At 34.3% G+C, this 17,151-nt stretch overlaps 1 protein-coding gene across 1 annotated transcript in view; it reads left to right on the top strand.

Moving 5' to 3' along the window:
* The window catches only part of ADGB (androglobin), a 243,402-nt gene that overhangs the window by 184,343 nt on the left and 41,908 nt on the right, over window positions 1-17,151 (top strand). The window contains 2 exon segments of the mRNA XM_017877613.1: window positions 4,777-4,976; window positions 9,809-9,920. Coding sequence (XP_017733102.1) covers window positions 4,777-4,976; window positions 9,809-9,920 — 312 coding nt within the window.

Raw genomic sequence — 17,151 nt, 5'->3', positions numbered from 1 at the left:
TTTTTTTGAGACGGAGTCTCGCTCTGCCACCCAAGCTGGAGTGCAGTGGCCGGATCTCAGCTCACTGCAAGCTCCGCCTCCCAGGTTTAGGCCATTCTCCTGCCTCAGCCTCCCGAGTAGAGTAGCTGGGGCTACAGGCACCCGCCACGTCGCCCGGCTAGTTTTTTGAATTTTTTAGTAGAGATGAGGTTTCACCGTGTTAGCCAGGATGGTCTCGATCTCCTGACCTCGTGATCCGCCCGTCTTGGCCTCCCAAAGTGCTGAGATTACAGGCTTGAGCCACCGCGCCCGGCCAGAAAATCTTATATTAACACTTACGCTATAAAGTTAATACAAAATTTGTAATTTTGAATGTTTTGTAAAGTTTGTAATTTTAAAATTGTAATTTGGGAAATTTATAATTTTTCATAAAATTTACATTCTAGATAATTGAGTATTTGGGGAAGCCCTATAGACTAGAAATAATACTGTATTTTATTTCATATGGTTATATAAGGCCTATACAGAGAATGATCTGTGATATGCCCATTCTTTAAAATTCAAGGATGACTTTTAACAAATAACCTGTGTATCTAATTTTCTGAATGTGTACGTACATATATATTAAACAAATGTTTAGAAGTAGAACTACTAGGTCAATGAATGGGTACATGCATTGTTGTTTTCTCATACATTGTCTAGTTGCCCTCTACTGAGTTTGTGTAAATTAATCCTCCTTTATCCATACTCCCCTGATTGATAGAGTTATATTTCTTGACTTTTGTCATCTGAATGCTAAAAGTATTAATTTATGTTTCATTTCTCTTTAGTGAGGTTTGAACATGTTTTTGTGTGTTATATTTCCTCTCTTTGTATTACCTTCTTTGCAAATTTTTAAGTGCTTTCCCATTTTTTTATTGAAGTTGGCTATTTTTTTCTAGTTGATTTGTAGAGTCTCATACATTAGGGAAATGTGTCCTTTTTCCTGTGTGTTTCTAATTTTTTTGTAAAAAATGAGTTATGAATTAATGACTAACAGATTGATGGAAGGAAGTAAAGAACAGGACTTTTGTGTCATACATGTTTAATTTTTTATTAAAGCATAATTTATATACAGCAAAAAGTTTAAATCAATGTTTTGATAAGTACATACTTTAGTGTGACCCACACCCCTAACAAGATATAAAATATTTCTGTTACCCAGAAGATACTTCAGGCCATTTTCATTCAATTTCCTCACCCTCAAAGAGGCAATCACTGTTCACATTTCCATCACAATAGACTAGTTTGCTTGTTTTAAAACTTCATAAAATTGGAACCATATAGTATTTATCTTTTGACACTGGCTTCTTTTGCTCAGCATAATTTTTTTAAGTTATATCCATGTTATTGCATATAACACTGTTCTATTTCTATCTATGTTTCTGAGTACTAATTCCATTGTATGGAGATACCACACTTTGTCTACCCATTCTCCTTTTGGGCATACGGGTTTATTAGAGTTTTTTGATATGGTGACTCAAGCTGGTAAGGACATGCTTGTACAAATCCTTTTTTGAACTCATGTTTTCATTTTGCTTGGATCAATATTCAGGAGTTGAATTCGTATGTCAGAGTTTGACATATGTATACATTTATTTTAAAATGGCAAACAGTTTGTCAAATGAATTGTATCATGTTACATTCCCAACAAGGTATAGAAGTTCTGGTTTCTCACATTTTTTCTTACATTTATTGTTGTCAATGTTTTTAATCCATCATTCTAGTGTATATATTGTACTATTTCTTTGTAGTTTAATTTGCATTTCCCTTCTGACTAATGACGTTGAGCATCTTATGTGTGCTTACTGACCATGTGTATAACTTATTGATTGCAGGATTTATTCACACATTACACACCCACATTTTTAATGAGGGTGTGTATTATTATCAACCTGTTCATATATTCTGTATCTTCTGGATACAAGTTCTTCATCAAATGTATGCTTTGCCAATATGATCTTTTAGTCTAAGCTTTGTCTTTTCACTTCCTTAACAGCAACTTTAGAAGAGCAAAAGCTTTTAATTTTTATAAAATTGGAGTTGTTAAAAAAAATTAGTGCTATTTGTATTTTATCTAAGAAATCTTTACTTAATCTAGGATCATGAATATTTTCTTTCATGTTTTATTCTAAAAGTTTTATAATCTTAGCATGCATGTTTAATTTAATGATGCATCTTGAAATAATATTTATGTATGTTTTAAGGTAGGCAGTCAAAATTATTTTTATTCCCATGTAGATATCCAGTTTTTCTGGCACTGTGTAATGGAAAGATGATATTTTCTCCATTGAATTATCTTGACATTTTAGTCAAAAGTCACTTAACCATGTGTGTATGGGTCTACTTTTGAACTCAGGATCAACAGATCTAAATGACTACTCTTCTTCCAACACTGCATTTTCTTCAAAATTGTAGCTTTTAATTGGAATTGGATTGCATTGAACTTGGGAAGCACTAACTTCTTAACAAAACTGAGCTTTCTGGTCCGTGAACACAGTACATCCCTCAATTTTAGTCTTCAATTTCTGTCAGCAACTTTTATACTGTGAGTCAGCAGATTGTGCATATACTTTACTATTTTCACATTTAAATGTTTTATTTTTAGTGGTGCTTTACCTAGGACTAAAAATACATACTTTATGCAATTTGATATCTGTATTCATTCTCCAGGACTGCTACGGCAAATTACATAAAGCGGATGGCTTAATATAATGAACATTCATTCTCTTACAGTTCTGGAAGGCAGAAGTCTGAAATCAACATGTTATCTAGGTCATACTGCCATTGAAAGCTCTAGGAGAGAATCCTTCCTCCTTTCTTCTAGCTTTTGGTGGATCCTGGTTTTCCTTGTCTTGAGACAAATTAACTCTGCCTATCTCTGCCAACATCTTCACATGACCCTCTTATTTGTATGTCTCTGTGTTTTACCATTTTTCTGTGTCCTTTAAGGATACCCATCATTGGATTTAGGGTTTATCCTAATCCAGGCTAATGTCTTCTTAGGATCTTTTTCTTAATTAGAACTGCAAACACCCTTATGTCAAATAAGGTCACATTCTAAGTTATTGGGTGGACACACATTTTTTGGGGCGTCACTATTTCACCTCCCACAATATCATACCATGAATCACTTATCCTCTTTTCATGTTTTTTTCACTCTGTGGTTCTATTTCAATCATTTCTATTGCTTGTATTCAAGTTTACTAATCTTTTCTTCTGAATTTGACAATATGTTGTTTAAGTCTATCCAGATATTTTTTATTTAAGATATAGTCAGATCTGGAATTTCATCTTGATTCTTCATATATTTCATTTTTCTGTGATACTCACCATTTGTTCACTCAGTATGTTCATCTTTTTCCATAAATCCTTAAGCACATTTTAAATAGCTTTTTTAAAGTCCTTGTTTGATGAGTCCAACATTTTTATCAGCTTTGTGTCTATTTCTATTGACTATTTTCTCAAGTTATGGTCACATTTTCTGCTTCTTCATATATCATATTGACTGTGTGCTGTATATTGTTCGTGCTACACTGCTAAGAGTCTAGATTATGCTCTTTTAATTGAAAGAGTGTTGAATCTTGTTCTCGTGGGCAGTTCACGTATTGGCAGCTTGATCCTGGTCCTGAGTTTATTAAGTCAGTACTAGAGTTGCCATGACTCTAGTGTTAGGGTAGCTGTACTCTTAAAAAGCTTAGCCTTTCTTGGGTCTCAGGTGAATGCTCTGCATATTCATTGAATTCCCTTCATTTTGACAAGTCAGAATTTCAATGTCTCTCAACACTGTGCAACTAACAGAATCTTCATTAAGCTCAGAACCCCCCAGTAGTTATTGTCTGCCTGGTATTGTTCAGTGTTTGTACAAATGAAGTTTAGAATTCAGCTAAAGACTCAAGTGGACCCCATGTCTATTTCTGAGCTCCTTTACTGCTCATATACTCCCTTCTGGTATCCTACCTCAAATTTTAGTTGTCACAGGAGCCCCGCTCACCCATCTTTGTTTCCTAAACCTAGCAACACTGTTGTTCACTACTTTGGGCTGTACCTCCCTGTATACAGTTGGGAAGCTGCTTGCAGGCAGAAATCTTTGGAAATCAAGAGGTCACTTTGTATGTTTCCCTTGTCTCAAGGATCACAGTCCTGGGCTGTATATTTTCCAGTGGCTAAAAACAGTTGCTTTATACATTTTGTCCATTTTATCATTTTCGTGGTAGGAGAATAATCCCAATGTCATGGCTGGAATTAGAATATCCCTGGGTCAGTCATTTATGCTTTTTAACTACATGTTTGATGAATTAATTAATAATGTTCAACACATTTCCATTTTTAAACCTATCAGCAGTACTTATATTATCTGTTAATTAGAAAATAACTGAAAATTGAAAATTAAAGAGAAAATCTTTTATAAGTGTGATAATATATATATGTGGCATTAAACACAGAGAAAATCAGAGTGTGTGGCGTTAGCTTAGGGTCATTCAGGAGTTACAAAATAAATGAGAAATTGTTGAACTGCTATATATACTTTTAGAAATAAGTGGTTACTCAGAATATACATTGTTCTGTGCATGTCACATACTATTATAGTAGTTTTCTTTAAGATCAATAAACCAGTCATACTGTTTTTTATCTCATTAAAACAAAAATAATTGGCCTATTCCTTTGAGTGTTTTATAAAGGAATCTAACTAATTTAGTCAGTAATAACTATATATATCACATATTTTAACTTTAACTTTGTATTTCTCCTATTCAGCTAGCAAGCACATTCTTTCATTTCATTCTGCATCCAAGAAAGACCAAGAAGTGTATGTTAAGAAGAAAACTGCTCAGGGAATTCAGAAATCCCCCAAGGGTAGAGCTGTAAGTGCAACACAAGACATTGGTCTACCTCTTTTGGAGGAGGAAACTACCAGTACACCCACAACAGAAGACAGTTCCAGCACACTACCGCAGGTATATTAAAAACAATTGTTCGGTTGGACTGTTCCTAAAATCCTAACATAAAACAAAACAATATTATCCCTAAAAACAGTCAGTATATAATGTGTGGTGCTCCCAATGTATAGCCAGAATTGGAGAATAAGAGAGCCTTGAACAATTTCTCTGTGCCAAGATCTTTAAATACATGGCAAATGTAATCATCTAATATTATAGTTGGGCTATAAGAGGCTATATAGCTTTGAGGGTCACATATTAATAAATGTCACATATTAAAGGTCATATATTAATAAAACTTAATTTGTGTGTGCTTACAATTAAAGGGATAAAGGACTATGCATGTATTTATAAAACAGCAGACAAAGGCATGACCTAGCCATTGGAAACCAAAAAGTAAAATAAATTTAAATTAAATTAAAGGAATAGAAAAGAAAATAAAATGCCATAAATAAATGATAATATCACAGAAATTACAATAAATCCAAGTAGATCAAATTAATCAACTAAAATGCTAAAATTTTAAAGTTATATAAAATAAGATCTAACTATAAGTAGTTAAAAGTGACAATTTTAAACAAAATGCTGCAGAAAGTTTCATAATAGAATGATAGAAAAACATACAAATATGAACCGAGAGAGCTGTGATTATAGTTGTTTTTATGTTTGTTTGTTTGTTGAGATGAAGTCTTGCACTATTGCCCAGGTTGGAGTGCAATGGCGTGATCTTGGCTCACTGCAACCTCTGCCTCCTGGGTTCAAGCTATTCTCCTGCCTCAGCTCCCTAAGTAACTGAGATTACAGGTATCCGCCACCACATCTGACTAATTTTTTGTTTTTTTGGTAGAGACAGGGTTTCACCATGTTGGCCAGGCTGGTCTTGAACACCTAACCTCATGATGCACCTGTCGTGGCCTCCCAAAGAGCTGGGATTACAGGCGTGAGCCACCATGCCTGGCCTGATGATAGTTTTAATATCTCGATACATATAGAAACATTATTTTTAAAAAGGTAGAATAAATGAAGTAGATGTGGCCATAACTAATACATAGGCATGTAATTATCTAGACACAATAAATAAAAAGCAATAACTATTAGAACTACAGAGATAAAAATACAAGTAAATTTTGAATAATTGAAGATTTTAACCCATGTCTCATGGAAACTGACAGTTCAAGCTGAAAAACAAAATAAGTAAATGTAGTTGTGAGAATTTGAAAAAGAATCTAAATATAAGCTTAATCATTTAGATATCTATATGGAACACTTTACCCAATAAGCAGAGAATATACTTTTTTAGCGAACATGAGATTTTTTTTAAATATCCTGTAATAGACAATAAATGGAAGCCTCAATAAAATCCAAACTATCCCTATCATATAGTATGTTATCTGAACATAACGCAATAAAATAGAAACCAATAATTAACAAGGAGTTTTAAATCTTACAAATGATAAAACTAAATAAAATATACTAAATATACTAAATAATTCTTTCGTTTAAAAGAATATTAGAAAATAAATTATGAAATACACAAGATTCAATAACAATTAAAATTTGTAAACAACATCTAAAATAGTATTTGTTTACTACTACTATTTTAGTAGTAAAATACAATGTAGCTTTTAGATTAATTCGTTAGGAAGCAGGGATGATTAAAAACAAATGAGCTGAGCTATTGAAATCAAAAAAGAACAAAAAAGTAACTCAAAGATAAAAGAAGAAAGGATTTTAATAATGATGAGAGCAGAAATCAATGAAATGTGGAATAAAAAACAAAAATTAATAAAACCCAAGCTACTTTTAAAGATTAATAAAATATACATACTTCTAGTAAAACCAAATAAGAAAAAGAGAAAAAGAGAGAGAAGATCTAAATTAATTAAATACAGAACAAAAAATAGAGTGAAGGTGTAATGACAGACAATGGGTTAAAAAAATAAGAGTATTAGAAACAGCTCTGTGCTAGCAAATTTAAAACCTACAGGGTGGTAAGGGTGAGGGGGGTGGCAGGCGCAGTGGCTCACACCTATAATTCCAGCACTTTAGGAGGCTGAGGCTGGTAGACCACTTGAGACTAGGAGTTTGAGACCAACCTGTTCAACATGGTAGAAAAACCGTTTCTTTATTAAAAAATACAAAAAATTAGCCAGGCATGGTGGCAGGTGCCTGTAGTCCCAGCTACTCCTGAGACTGAGGCATGAGAACAGCTTGAACCTGGGAGGCAGAGGTTGCAGTGAGCCGAGATTGCACCACTGCACTCCAGTCTGGGCAACAGAGCAAGACTGTCTAAAATTAAATTAAATTAAATTAAACCTGAGGGTGAGGGGGAAACACATAACTTCCTGAGGGTGGGGGAGAGGAGAAATTGCAGAGTTGATTCACAAGAAAACAGAAAATCTGAATAAAACAGTAAAGAATAATAAAATTGAAATGGTAATTCAAAGTCCTCTAAGTCTTCCCTTTCCAAAACACCATGGGCCCTTTTGGCTTTACAGGATAGGTCCAACAGACTTTTAAAAAGTAATTTGTTACAGAAAACAAACAATATAACTTTCTAATCCTTTTTAAGAAATTAATGTAAAATTTATACACATAGGTGATAAATTACAAATAACATAATAGATATCCAATTCTAGCACTGTATTAAGCAATCAAACAGAATTCTTCTCAGAAATTCAGAAATCTTTTACCATTAGAAAATCTATCAGTATTAGTCACTAAGGTAATAGACTAGATGAGAATGATTGTATAATCCTGAAACATCTGCTAAAGTTTAATACCTATTTATGGATTTCTAAAATGTGCTCTTAGCAAACTAGGCATAGGAGAGAACTTCTTCATCATAAATGTTACATGCCAAAACTTTACACTTAATGGCCAAATCTCATATACAAAACCATTATACTAATGTGGGAAGTGTAAGTGTGTTCTGATTAAAACTGGAGTCAGAAAAGAATGCTTGCTATCATTGTTAGTATTTAATACTGAAATATTTTGATAATGGAAAGCCAGACCAATGATACAAAGAACAAAATAATTAAAAGATTATTCTAAATAATCATTGAATTATTCGCAGATAATATAATCACATGCCCAAGAAAAAACAACAGAGTAAACAAACTTTAGAACTAAGAGATTTTAGCAAAATTGCCAAAGATATTAATAGTAATAACTAATAACGTATTGACTTACTTATTACTTACTATGCACCTGATCCTATGTGCTTCACACATAGATCTTTAAATCTCCTTATCAACTCTTTTCTTTTCTTCCTTTTTTTTGGTTTTGAGATGGAGTCTCACTCTATAGTCCAGGCTGGAGTGCAGTGGTGCAGTCTCAGCTCACTGCAACCTCCACCTCCTGCATTCAAGCGATTCTCCTGTCTCAGCCTCCAGAGTAGCTAGGATTACAGGGATGTGCCCCCATGCCTGGCTAATCTTTTTTTGTTTTGTTTTGTTTTGTTTTGTTTTGTTTTGTTTTGTTTTGTTTTGTTTTGTTTTAGACAAACGGTTTCTCTACCATGTTGGCCAGGCTGGTCTTGAACTCCTGACCTCAGGTGACCCGACCACCTCAGTCTCTTGAAGTAAATATTCTTATTATCTGCACTTCACAGTCAAGGAACCTGGAGGACAGGAAGCTTAAGTGACTTGCTCAAGGCCAAACAGCCGGTTTGTGCTCCAGCAGGTCTTCAGCCTAGACAGCTCTAGCTCATGAGGTCATGCCCTTAATCATGATACTGTGCTGCTACTACAACTTACAAAAATCAGTAGCTTCCCTCTACACTGGCACTATGCATTAGACATCGGAATATGATGCCATTAATAATAGCAACAAAATCACAGAATACCCAGAAATTAACCAAAATTATGTCAGTTTTCCACATAGAAAAGCTTAACACTTGAATAAAGGATACAGAAAGTAGTCCAACCAACTGAAGGACAGAGATGGCTTGAATAAATAAAGAAGCATTTCATGCTTTTCAGTGAGATGGCATATCAGTATAAAGATATGTTATCCTCAATCTGTCTTTAAATTCAATGCAATCCTAATCAAAATTCCCACTGTATTTTTCCAAAATTTTCTAAAGATACTTAAAATTCATAGGAATGAATAACAATTCACAAATAGCTAAGGAAACTTGGGAATAAAAGAGCAAAGTGTGTCTTAGTGTTTCCAAAGAGAAAAAGATATAGCAGTAAAAACAGTATTAATTAATGCATACATAGGTAAATGGAGCAATAAGAGAAAGTAAGATAGAAACAGATCCATATTTTTATGAAAATTTCATATAGAATAGAGGCAACACCATAAACCAATGAAGAAAAGATGGACTATTGAGAAGGTTGTGCCAGGAAAATTACATCTCCATGGAGACAAATAAAACTAGATCACTAGCTAACATCATACATAAAGTTGAATTCCAGATATAGTGAACATTTAACTATAAAATTTTAATCCATAAAAATAATAATAAATAATGTAGGAGACTACTTTTTGTGCCATGATCACGAAGAAGAGAAAACCCTAAAGGCCAACAGCTTTGAAAAAATACTCAAACTCTATAGTAATCTTAAAAATGCAAAATACAATAACAGTGAAATTTTATACCCACTGCACTCGCAAAAATTATAAAGTTGGGTAGTGGCAGGTGTTGGTGGGGATGTGAGGTTATTAAACTTTTATAAACTGTAGTGTTACAGGGTTTTGGAGAACATCCAGCATTATTTAACTAAATTATGACTGATCTGGAAAATTCTGCATTTATCATGTACCTAGCATAATAAATGACATTAGGCACATACCATGTGTATTCTTATCATTTTTAAACGTTGCATTTTATTTCACAGAATTACAAGTATATTATACAGTGTTCGGTGTTGTATAACAGTTGGCCTCTCACTGAAAGCCAGCTGACATTTATTCAAGCACTGAAAGACTTAAAGAAAAATAATGCCAAAGGTATGTCACCCTAAATGTTTAAACATGCACTTTACATTTGAATAATATTTAAATATTTACTAATAAATTGATTAGTCATGAAAACATCATTTTATGTTTTATTACACATTATAATTATATCATTTTATGTTTTAATACACAGAAGAATATCCTGTGACATTTCCTGTTGTGTTACTTGATTATATGTTTCAATATTTTTACCGCCTGTTTTATAAGGAAAAAAATATGATTAGTTAGATGTAATGCAAGCACATTTTGTCTAGTAAATAAAAATCACTGATTATACTTTTGAACATTTCAAAATGTATAAGAAATTTTCTATTTATAAAATTATATTTGCCCATATTTGTTGAGAATATATAGCATTACATACAAGCTTTTAAAATATTTCACAAATTCTTCAATTCCAGAAGAATAATTTTTCTTTTTTTTTTTAATTATACTTTAAGTTCTAGGGTACATGTGCAACAACGTGATAGGTTTTTACAATATGTATTACATGCCATGTTGGTGTGCTGCACCCATTAAAACTTCATCATTACATAGGTATATCTCTAATGCTAACCCTCCCCCCTACCCCCCCTTCCATTGATAGGCCCCAGTGTTGATGCTCCCCTTTCCTGTTCCAGTTTTGATCTTCATTGTTTCACCACCTATGAGGTGAAGACCATGCAGTATTTGGTTTTCTGTTCTTGCAATTTTGCTGAGAATGAATGGCTTCAGCTGATCCCATGTCCCTACAAAGGACACAACCTCATCCTTTATTGGCGATAGTATTCCATGGTAATGTGCCACATTTTTCCTTAATCCCAGTCTGTCACTTGATGGACATGTTGTTTATCCATCTTTGGCTATTTGTATAGTGCCGCAAATAACATACGTGTGCATGTGTTTATAGCAGCATGGAACTTAATAATCCCTTTGAATATATGTTACCCAGTAATGGAATGACTGTTATCAAAATGGTAATTTTCTAGTTTCTAAACCCTGGGGAATGCCACACTGTTTTCCAACAATGGTGGAACTAGTTACATCACACCAACCCCCAGTGTAAAGTGTTCCTTATTTCTCCACAAACCCTCTCAGCACCTGTGGTTTCCTATTTTTAATGATGCCATTCTAAATGGGTGAGATGGATCTCATTGTGGTTTTGATTTGCATTTCTCTGATGGCCAGTTGATGATGAGCATTTTTCCTGTGTCTGTTGGCTGCTTATGAATTTATGACAAACTCACCGCCAATATCATCCCTGAATGGGCAAAAAACTGGAAGCATTCCTTTGAAAAGTTGGCAACAAGGGACAGGGATGCCCTCTCTTACCACTCCTATCAAACATAAGTTTGTTGGAAGTCTGTCTAGGGAAATCAGGGGCAAGAGAAAAATAACAAGGTATTCATTTAGGAAAAAAGAAGAAGTCAAAATTTCGCCTGTTTCAGAATTGAACATTGATTGTATATTTTAAAATCCCATCATCTCCAGCCCAAAATCTCCTTAAGTCTTGAGAAGAAACCTTCAGGCAAAGCTCAGGATAACAAAAATCAATGGCCAAAAAATTCAACAAAGCTCTTATTTACACCACGTAACAGACAGAAGACCAAATCATGGAATGAACTTCCCCTTCACAAGCTCAAAGAGAATAAAATACCTAGAATCCACTTACAAGGGATTGTAAAGGACCTCTTTTCAAGGAGAACTAACAAACCACTGCTCAGTTGAAATTTAAAAGAGGACACAAAACAAATGGAAGACATACCATGTTCATTGGATAAGGGAAGAATCAATATTGTGAAAAATGGCCATTAACTGCCCAAGGTAATTTATAGATTCAATTGCCATCACCCATTAAGCTTTTACCAATGACTTTCTTCACAGAATTGGAAAAAAACTGCTTAAAGTTCATTGTTTGGAATCAAAAAAGCCCACATTGCATGACAATCCTAAGTCCAAAAGAACAAAAGCTGGAGGCATCACGCTGCCTGACTTCCAAACTATACTACAAGGCTATAGTAACCAAAAACAGCAATGCGTACTGGTACCAAAACAGAGAATATAGACCAATGGAACAGAAACAAGAGGCCCTTCAGAAATAATACCACACTTCTTAACACCATTCTGATCTTGACAAAACCTGACAAAAGAATAAGAAATGGGAAAAGGATTCGCCTCTTTAATTAAATGAAACGGGAAAATTGGCTAGCATAAGTAGAAAGCTGAAACTGGCATCCTTTCCTTACTCCCTTATACCAAAAATTAATTCAAGATGGATTAGAGACTTAAATTGAGACCTTAAAAACCATATAAAAACCCTAGAAGAAACCTAGGTAATACCATTCAGGGACATACGCGATGGGACAAAGGACTTCATGTCTAAAACCACCCAAAAGCAATTGGCAACCAAAAACACAATTTAAGAAAATGCGGATCTAATTAAACTAAAAGAGCTTCTGCACAGCAAAAGAAAACTAACACCAGAGTGAACAGCACCCTACAGAAATGGAAGAAAATTCTTGCCAAGGTTACTCACTGACAAAGGGCTAATATCCGAACCTAACCAAAGAACTCATCAAATTTTACAAGAAAAAAAACAAACAAACCCCATCAAAAAAGTGGGCAAAAGATATGAACAGACACTTCTCAAAAGAAGGACATCATTACAAAGCCAAGAAAATTTTTCTAGTGAAAGAGTACTCTGGTTTATTTTTCAAAATATAAACTACTCTTCAATATTCGCTGCCAAGATAGCTTTATTGCTTTATTGCTTTCAAAAAAGAGAATCAAAAGGCAATCTCCAACAGCCTGTATCTGTAAGCTTTATAGCCTATTGGGCAATCTAATAATTGAATCTGAAAGAATGTGTATTTTCTATTTATGTTCTTTTCAAATTTAAGCTAGATTGCCTTACCATAAAATAATATATGCATGTTATTTTAAAATAAAATAAACCCATGCAATACAAAAGGGCGTAACATAAAATGTAAAAGCCTCCATTTCTTCCTGGGCCCCATTAACCTGAGTTCAAACACTTGAGGGTAGCCACCACCAAAGCGGGCTTTGTCATCATTCAGAATTTCTAGTGTACATACAACACACTTAGGATAAGACATAAACTCTTAGTCCTTTTGTCCTCGAAAAGTAGTAATTTTATCTATTATTTATATTCCTCTATTAGAATGCAAGCCCCCGAAGACTGAGTTTTGTCCATTTTTGCCTGTTTCGTCCCTTGCACTATCCCTAGTTAGATCCCATACGCACAGTAAGCACCCCACAATATTAGCTGAATGAGTAAATGAAAGGATACACATAAGCTACTCCTATTATTATTACCCTTATTTATTAATTGCCAACAACTCTGTTCAGGTGTTTGCTTGCTTCTATTATCTGCCTGGACCTGATCAAGAAAGAGCTTAAAGAGGTTTGTGTGTATAGAAGTTAAGAGAAAACTGTTATTGCTAGGCTTACTTTATTAGAAGGTATAGATTCTATTATGTGTCTTAAAATTCAAAGAAAAGCTATAAAAATATGTGATACCAAGAGTTCCCATTTCCACTCAAATGTATTGAGTTTGCTTCCATAGCAACGCATCACAAGCAGCATCACATTGTGTGGCCTCCTCTGAGGTTGCTCTCTCATTGGGCAGGGATGTGTTCTTCCTTGATCTCATCATTGCATCTCTAGCACCAGCGGGAGATGTCAATAAGTGTTTATTGAATGAATGCATGAACATGCCACACCAGCGACCTCAGGTATGTGTAAATCCTAATGGCATCCTGGCCTGCTATGTGGGCAAGATTCTGAAGCTGTGTTCAGGCTCAACGAGGAAGTTTTGTGATCTTTTATCAATGTTCCACATAGACACAGGAAGAGAAAGTGGTAGCACAGGAGCCACAGAGTCGCCGCCTCTTTGCTGTTCATGTGTGTTATGCGGATAACTCCAGAGCAGACGCTGGGGTGGTTCGAACATTGTTTTCTGAACAAGTGGCTGTGCTACTGCTCCATAGTGTTATACATAAAAACACTTTCGCACATTCCCTGGATAGTCACGGAATATGAATTTTGCCAAAACATCTGCCCATTCTACTTCAGCCTCCCCTCCTAAAGCCAACAGCCCCACAGCCCAGCACACTGAGAATGTCTGAAGTAGCAGACATGGCTTCGATCTCATATTCTTGCCTACTAGAAGAGAACACAATTATTCTGTGAGTAAATGTCATATGGAAGCTGAAAATTCCTTGCAGGCCACGTCTCAAGCTGAATACGCCCGAAAACGCCCGTTGATTCCCTTGTTGTGGTTGCACAGGCAGTTGGCTGTGGCAATCACTTCCTTGCAGCTTGCTCCCTGAGGCTGTGTTTCCGGCCCAATTCCCTTTTCTGGGTCTTCAGCTGTGAAGGTTTCCTGGACCCACCTAACGTTGCCTAACCCCGTGTTATGGATTATCTACTGCTCTGAATTTGAGCCCTTTGATTATTTTGCAACTGACCACCCGCATCCACCAAGTTCTAATGGAAAATAAATGAAAAAAAAAAATCTATCAGTTGTTTATGTTTATTTCTCTTTGCATGTTACCGTGTTCTCTTTCTCTATATGTTTTTTTCCCTTCAGGTTGCCACTTTTGCTCTCACTTAAAGTAACCATTACCCTATCCCTACTTCCCCTGTGGTTCAAAGCAAAATCTGTTAGCTCGTACTGTGCCCCTGCCCCTGGCCCGCACCAAATTCTCTCTCTCCTTTTTCTCTATCAATTAACAGAAACCTGTTTGAAATAATGGATGGTACAAATCATGTGGTAATTTTGTGTTCCCCTGCTGCAAAGAAGTAGATAGAGTATATACCTAATACCAGTGGAATTAAATATTTTATGCTCAAGATTTAAGTGCAAGTAAAATATCCACAATTATAGAAATGAAAGAATAAAGAAACAGCACAGTTTTGTGTGAGCTTGTGTGTTCACCAAAGCTCTTCTCATTTCCACTTTGTTCTTCAAGGATAATTTATAGGACTGGTAGATTTTACATTACATTTCTGAGAATTAAGAATTTCAATGGATCAGAGAATGACAGTCAGTTTTGATTTATTTTGTTTTGCTTTTGTTTTGAACAGTGTGGGCTTTTTCATGAGTTGCCTGTAACTCTTTATAATTCTGATTTCTATATTATAATAGTGTGTTACACCTGTCTCAATAAGCTCAAAATAGTCATGCTACTGTTGTTTAGAGTAATTATAAATTATAAACCTAGATCCATATGACAGAAAACAAATAATCTCATCATAAATCATAAAAGGAAAAATACAGAACAACCTTGCTGAATTCAGTTGAAGATCTTGCTCACAAAGAAAATCTGTTTCTGAATAATGGTTAAACGAGATTCATAAAAATGTGCAATCATAAGGAGGAGGTATTTGTGAAAAAGTTTTAAGCTTTTCAGGGAACAATAGCATCCTATAGTACAATGTTATTGACTAGAATTGCTTTCTTCCAATTCTTTAAAGTAAAGTGATGTCTAATATGGCGCAAAAGAAAAATATCTCAAAATACTCTTAAATTTAGTTAAATATATATATCATATTTATTATATATATACCACACACCTGGTTGTTGGCACAGCTAGGAATTCTAATGGAAATTAAATTCCATCAAGGGCATTTAATGTATTTATTATATATAAAACATATATATACATAATTTAAATATCTTCGTATATTTTCTGTGATAATTAGAAATTTGGCTTCAGTACTTATATGTTGAGTGTGTTATGTAAAATTTTATAAATTTGGGATATTTAGGAAAATAAAAGAAATGACACTTTGAAATGTGTGGAGGAAGAGAGCACTTAGTGGGCATCACATGTGCCTAAAGAGGGACTGATTCCTGCCAGAGAACACAACACGAGGGACAGAGCAGCAAGGAGAGCTATCTGCACGTAGCTCACTATTCAAGGCCATTCCCGTTTCCTTCTACATCAGGAATGGTGGGGAAGAGAGATTCAGAAATGTTTCCTCTCACTTTAGATCACAGAAATTCATAATTATTAATATTAAGACTTCATAATGTTAGACATTAGTGACCCTAAATTACCACCTCTCTTCAAAAATACGTAAGTGGGTAGAAGAAGAAAAAGCATACACACAGAAAAAAATAAAGATCATACATACCAATACATTAAAGTAGTTAGTTCTGGGTGTTGAAAATATTTGTAATTTTACTTTATCACTTGTATTTTAATATCTAAAAACAAGCTTTAATGAAAAATAGGTAAATGGGAAGTTTTAAATGAGCACATACAATTTTAATCAGGAAAAATATGGTACTTTTAAATTTTATAAATAAGAAAATTCTGGAGAGATCTAGAAGTTTAATTATTCTAATTATAATTGCTTGAGTGCTATTATGTCCATCTTACTCTACTTAGTAGTTTTCACTCATTCTTCTCAATTCTCACAAAATCTCTTGGAAGTAGTTATTACCATCCCAGTTTTACAGATGAAGAAATGAGCCTTAGATGCTATGAATAATTTGCCTAAGTTTGCATAGCTAGGAAGGAGCAGAGTGAAAGTTCTAACATAAGACTGATTTACTCCAAAGCCCAGAATCTTCCACTGTATTATGTAAGCTTTTTAGATACTCTAACAAGTGGTATTATCATAATAGTACTGGTGGTAGTGGTGATACTGATGGTACTGGTAGTAACTGCTAACATTTATGTCCAAGAAGGGCTTTACATATATTGACCCAATTAATCTTCCCAATAAACTTATGTAGTAGGTGTTATTACTACAGCATTGTCGTTTTACAGATGAGGGAACTGGGATACAGACAGTTTAAGAAACTTGCCCCCAGTCACACAGTTAGTGGCTGGTACAGCTAAGAATCTAATGGAAATTAAATTCCATCTAAGGCTTTGAATGGAGAAAAATAACATTATACAATAGTACTGGTTTCATATCTTTATGATGTCTCTGAGAGATGTCTTTATCTATATTACTTTAGTGAGCACAAAAGTAATATAAAGACATCTATCAGATATATATGACCCATATTATGTTTTTCCCTACATTAATGGGTAACTATTAACATTCTAGTGGAAAACTAGATAAAAACATTAATATCTGAAATGAACATAGTAGTTTAATTCATGAAATAGAGTAATGTAAATATGTAGAATTGGATAATGGTGCAAAATTAATAATGTGAATGAACACGCAACAAAATGGTATTATCATTATTATGTATTCC

The sequence above is a fragment of the Rhinopithecus bieti genome, unplaced genomic scaffold (assembly GCF_001698545.2).
Source record: "Rhinopithecus bieti isolate Rb0 unplaced genomic scaffold, ASM169854v2 scaffold_10706, whole genome shotgun sequence".
Classification (NCBI taxonomy): Eukaryota; Metazoa; Chordata; class Mammalia; order Primates; family Cercopithecidae; genus Rhinopithecus; species Rhinopithecus bieti.
This window is presented reverse-complemented; position numbering and strand designations above follow the sequence as displayed.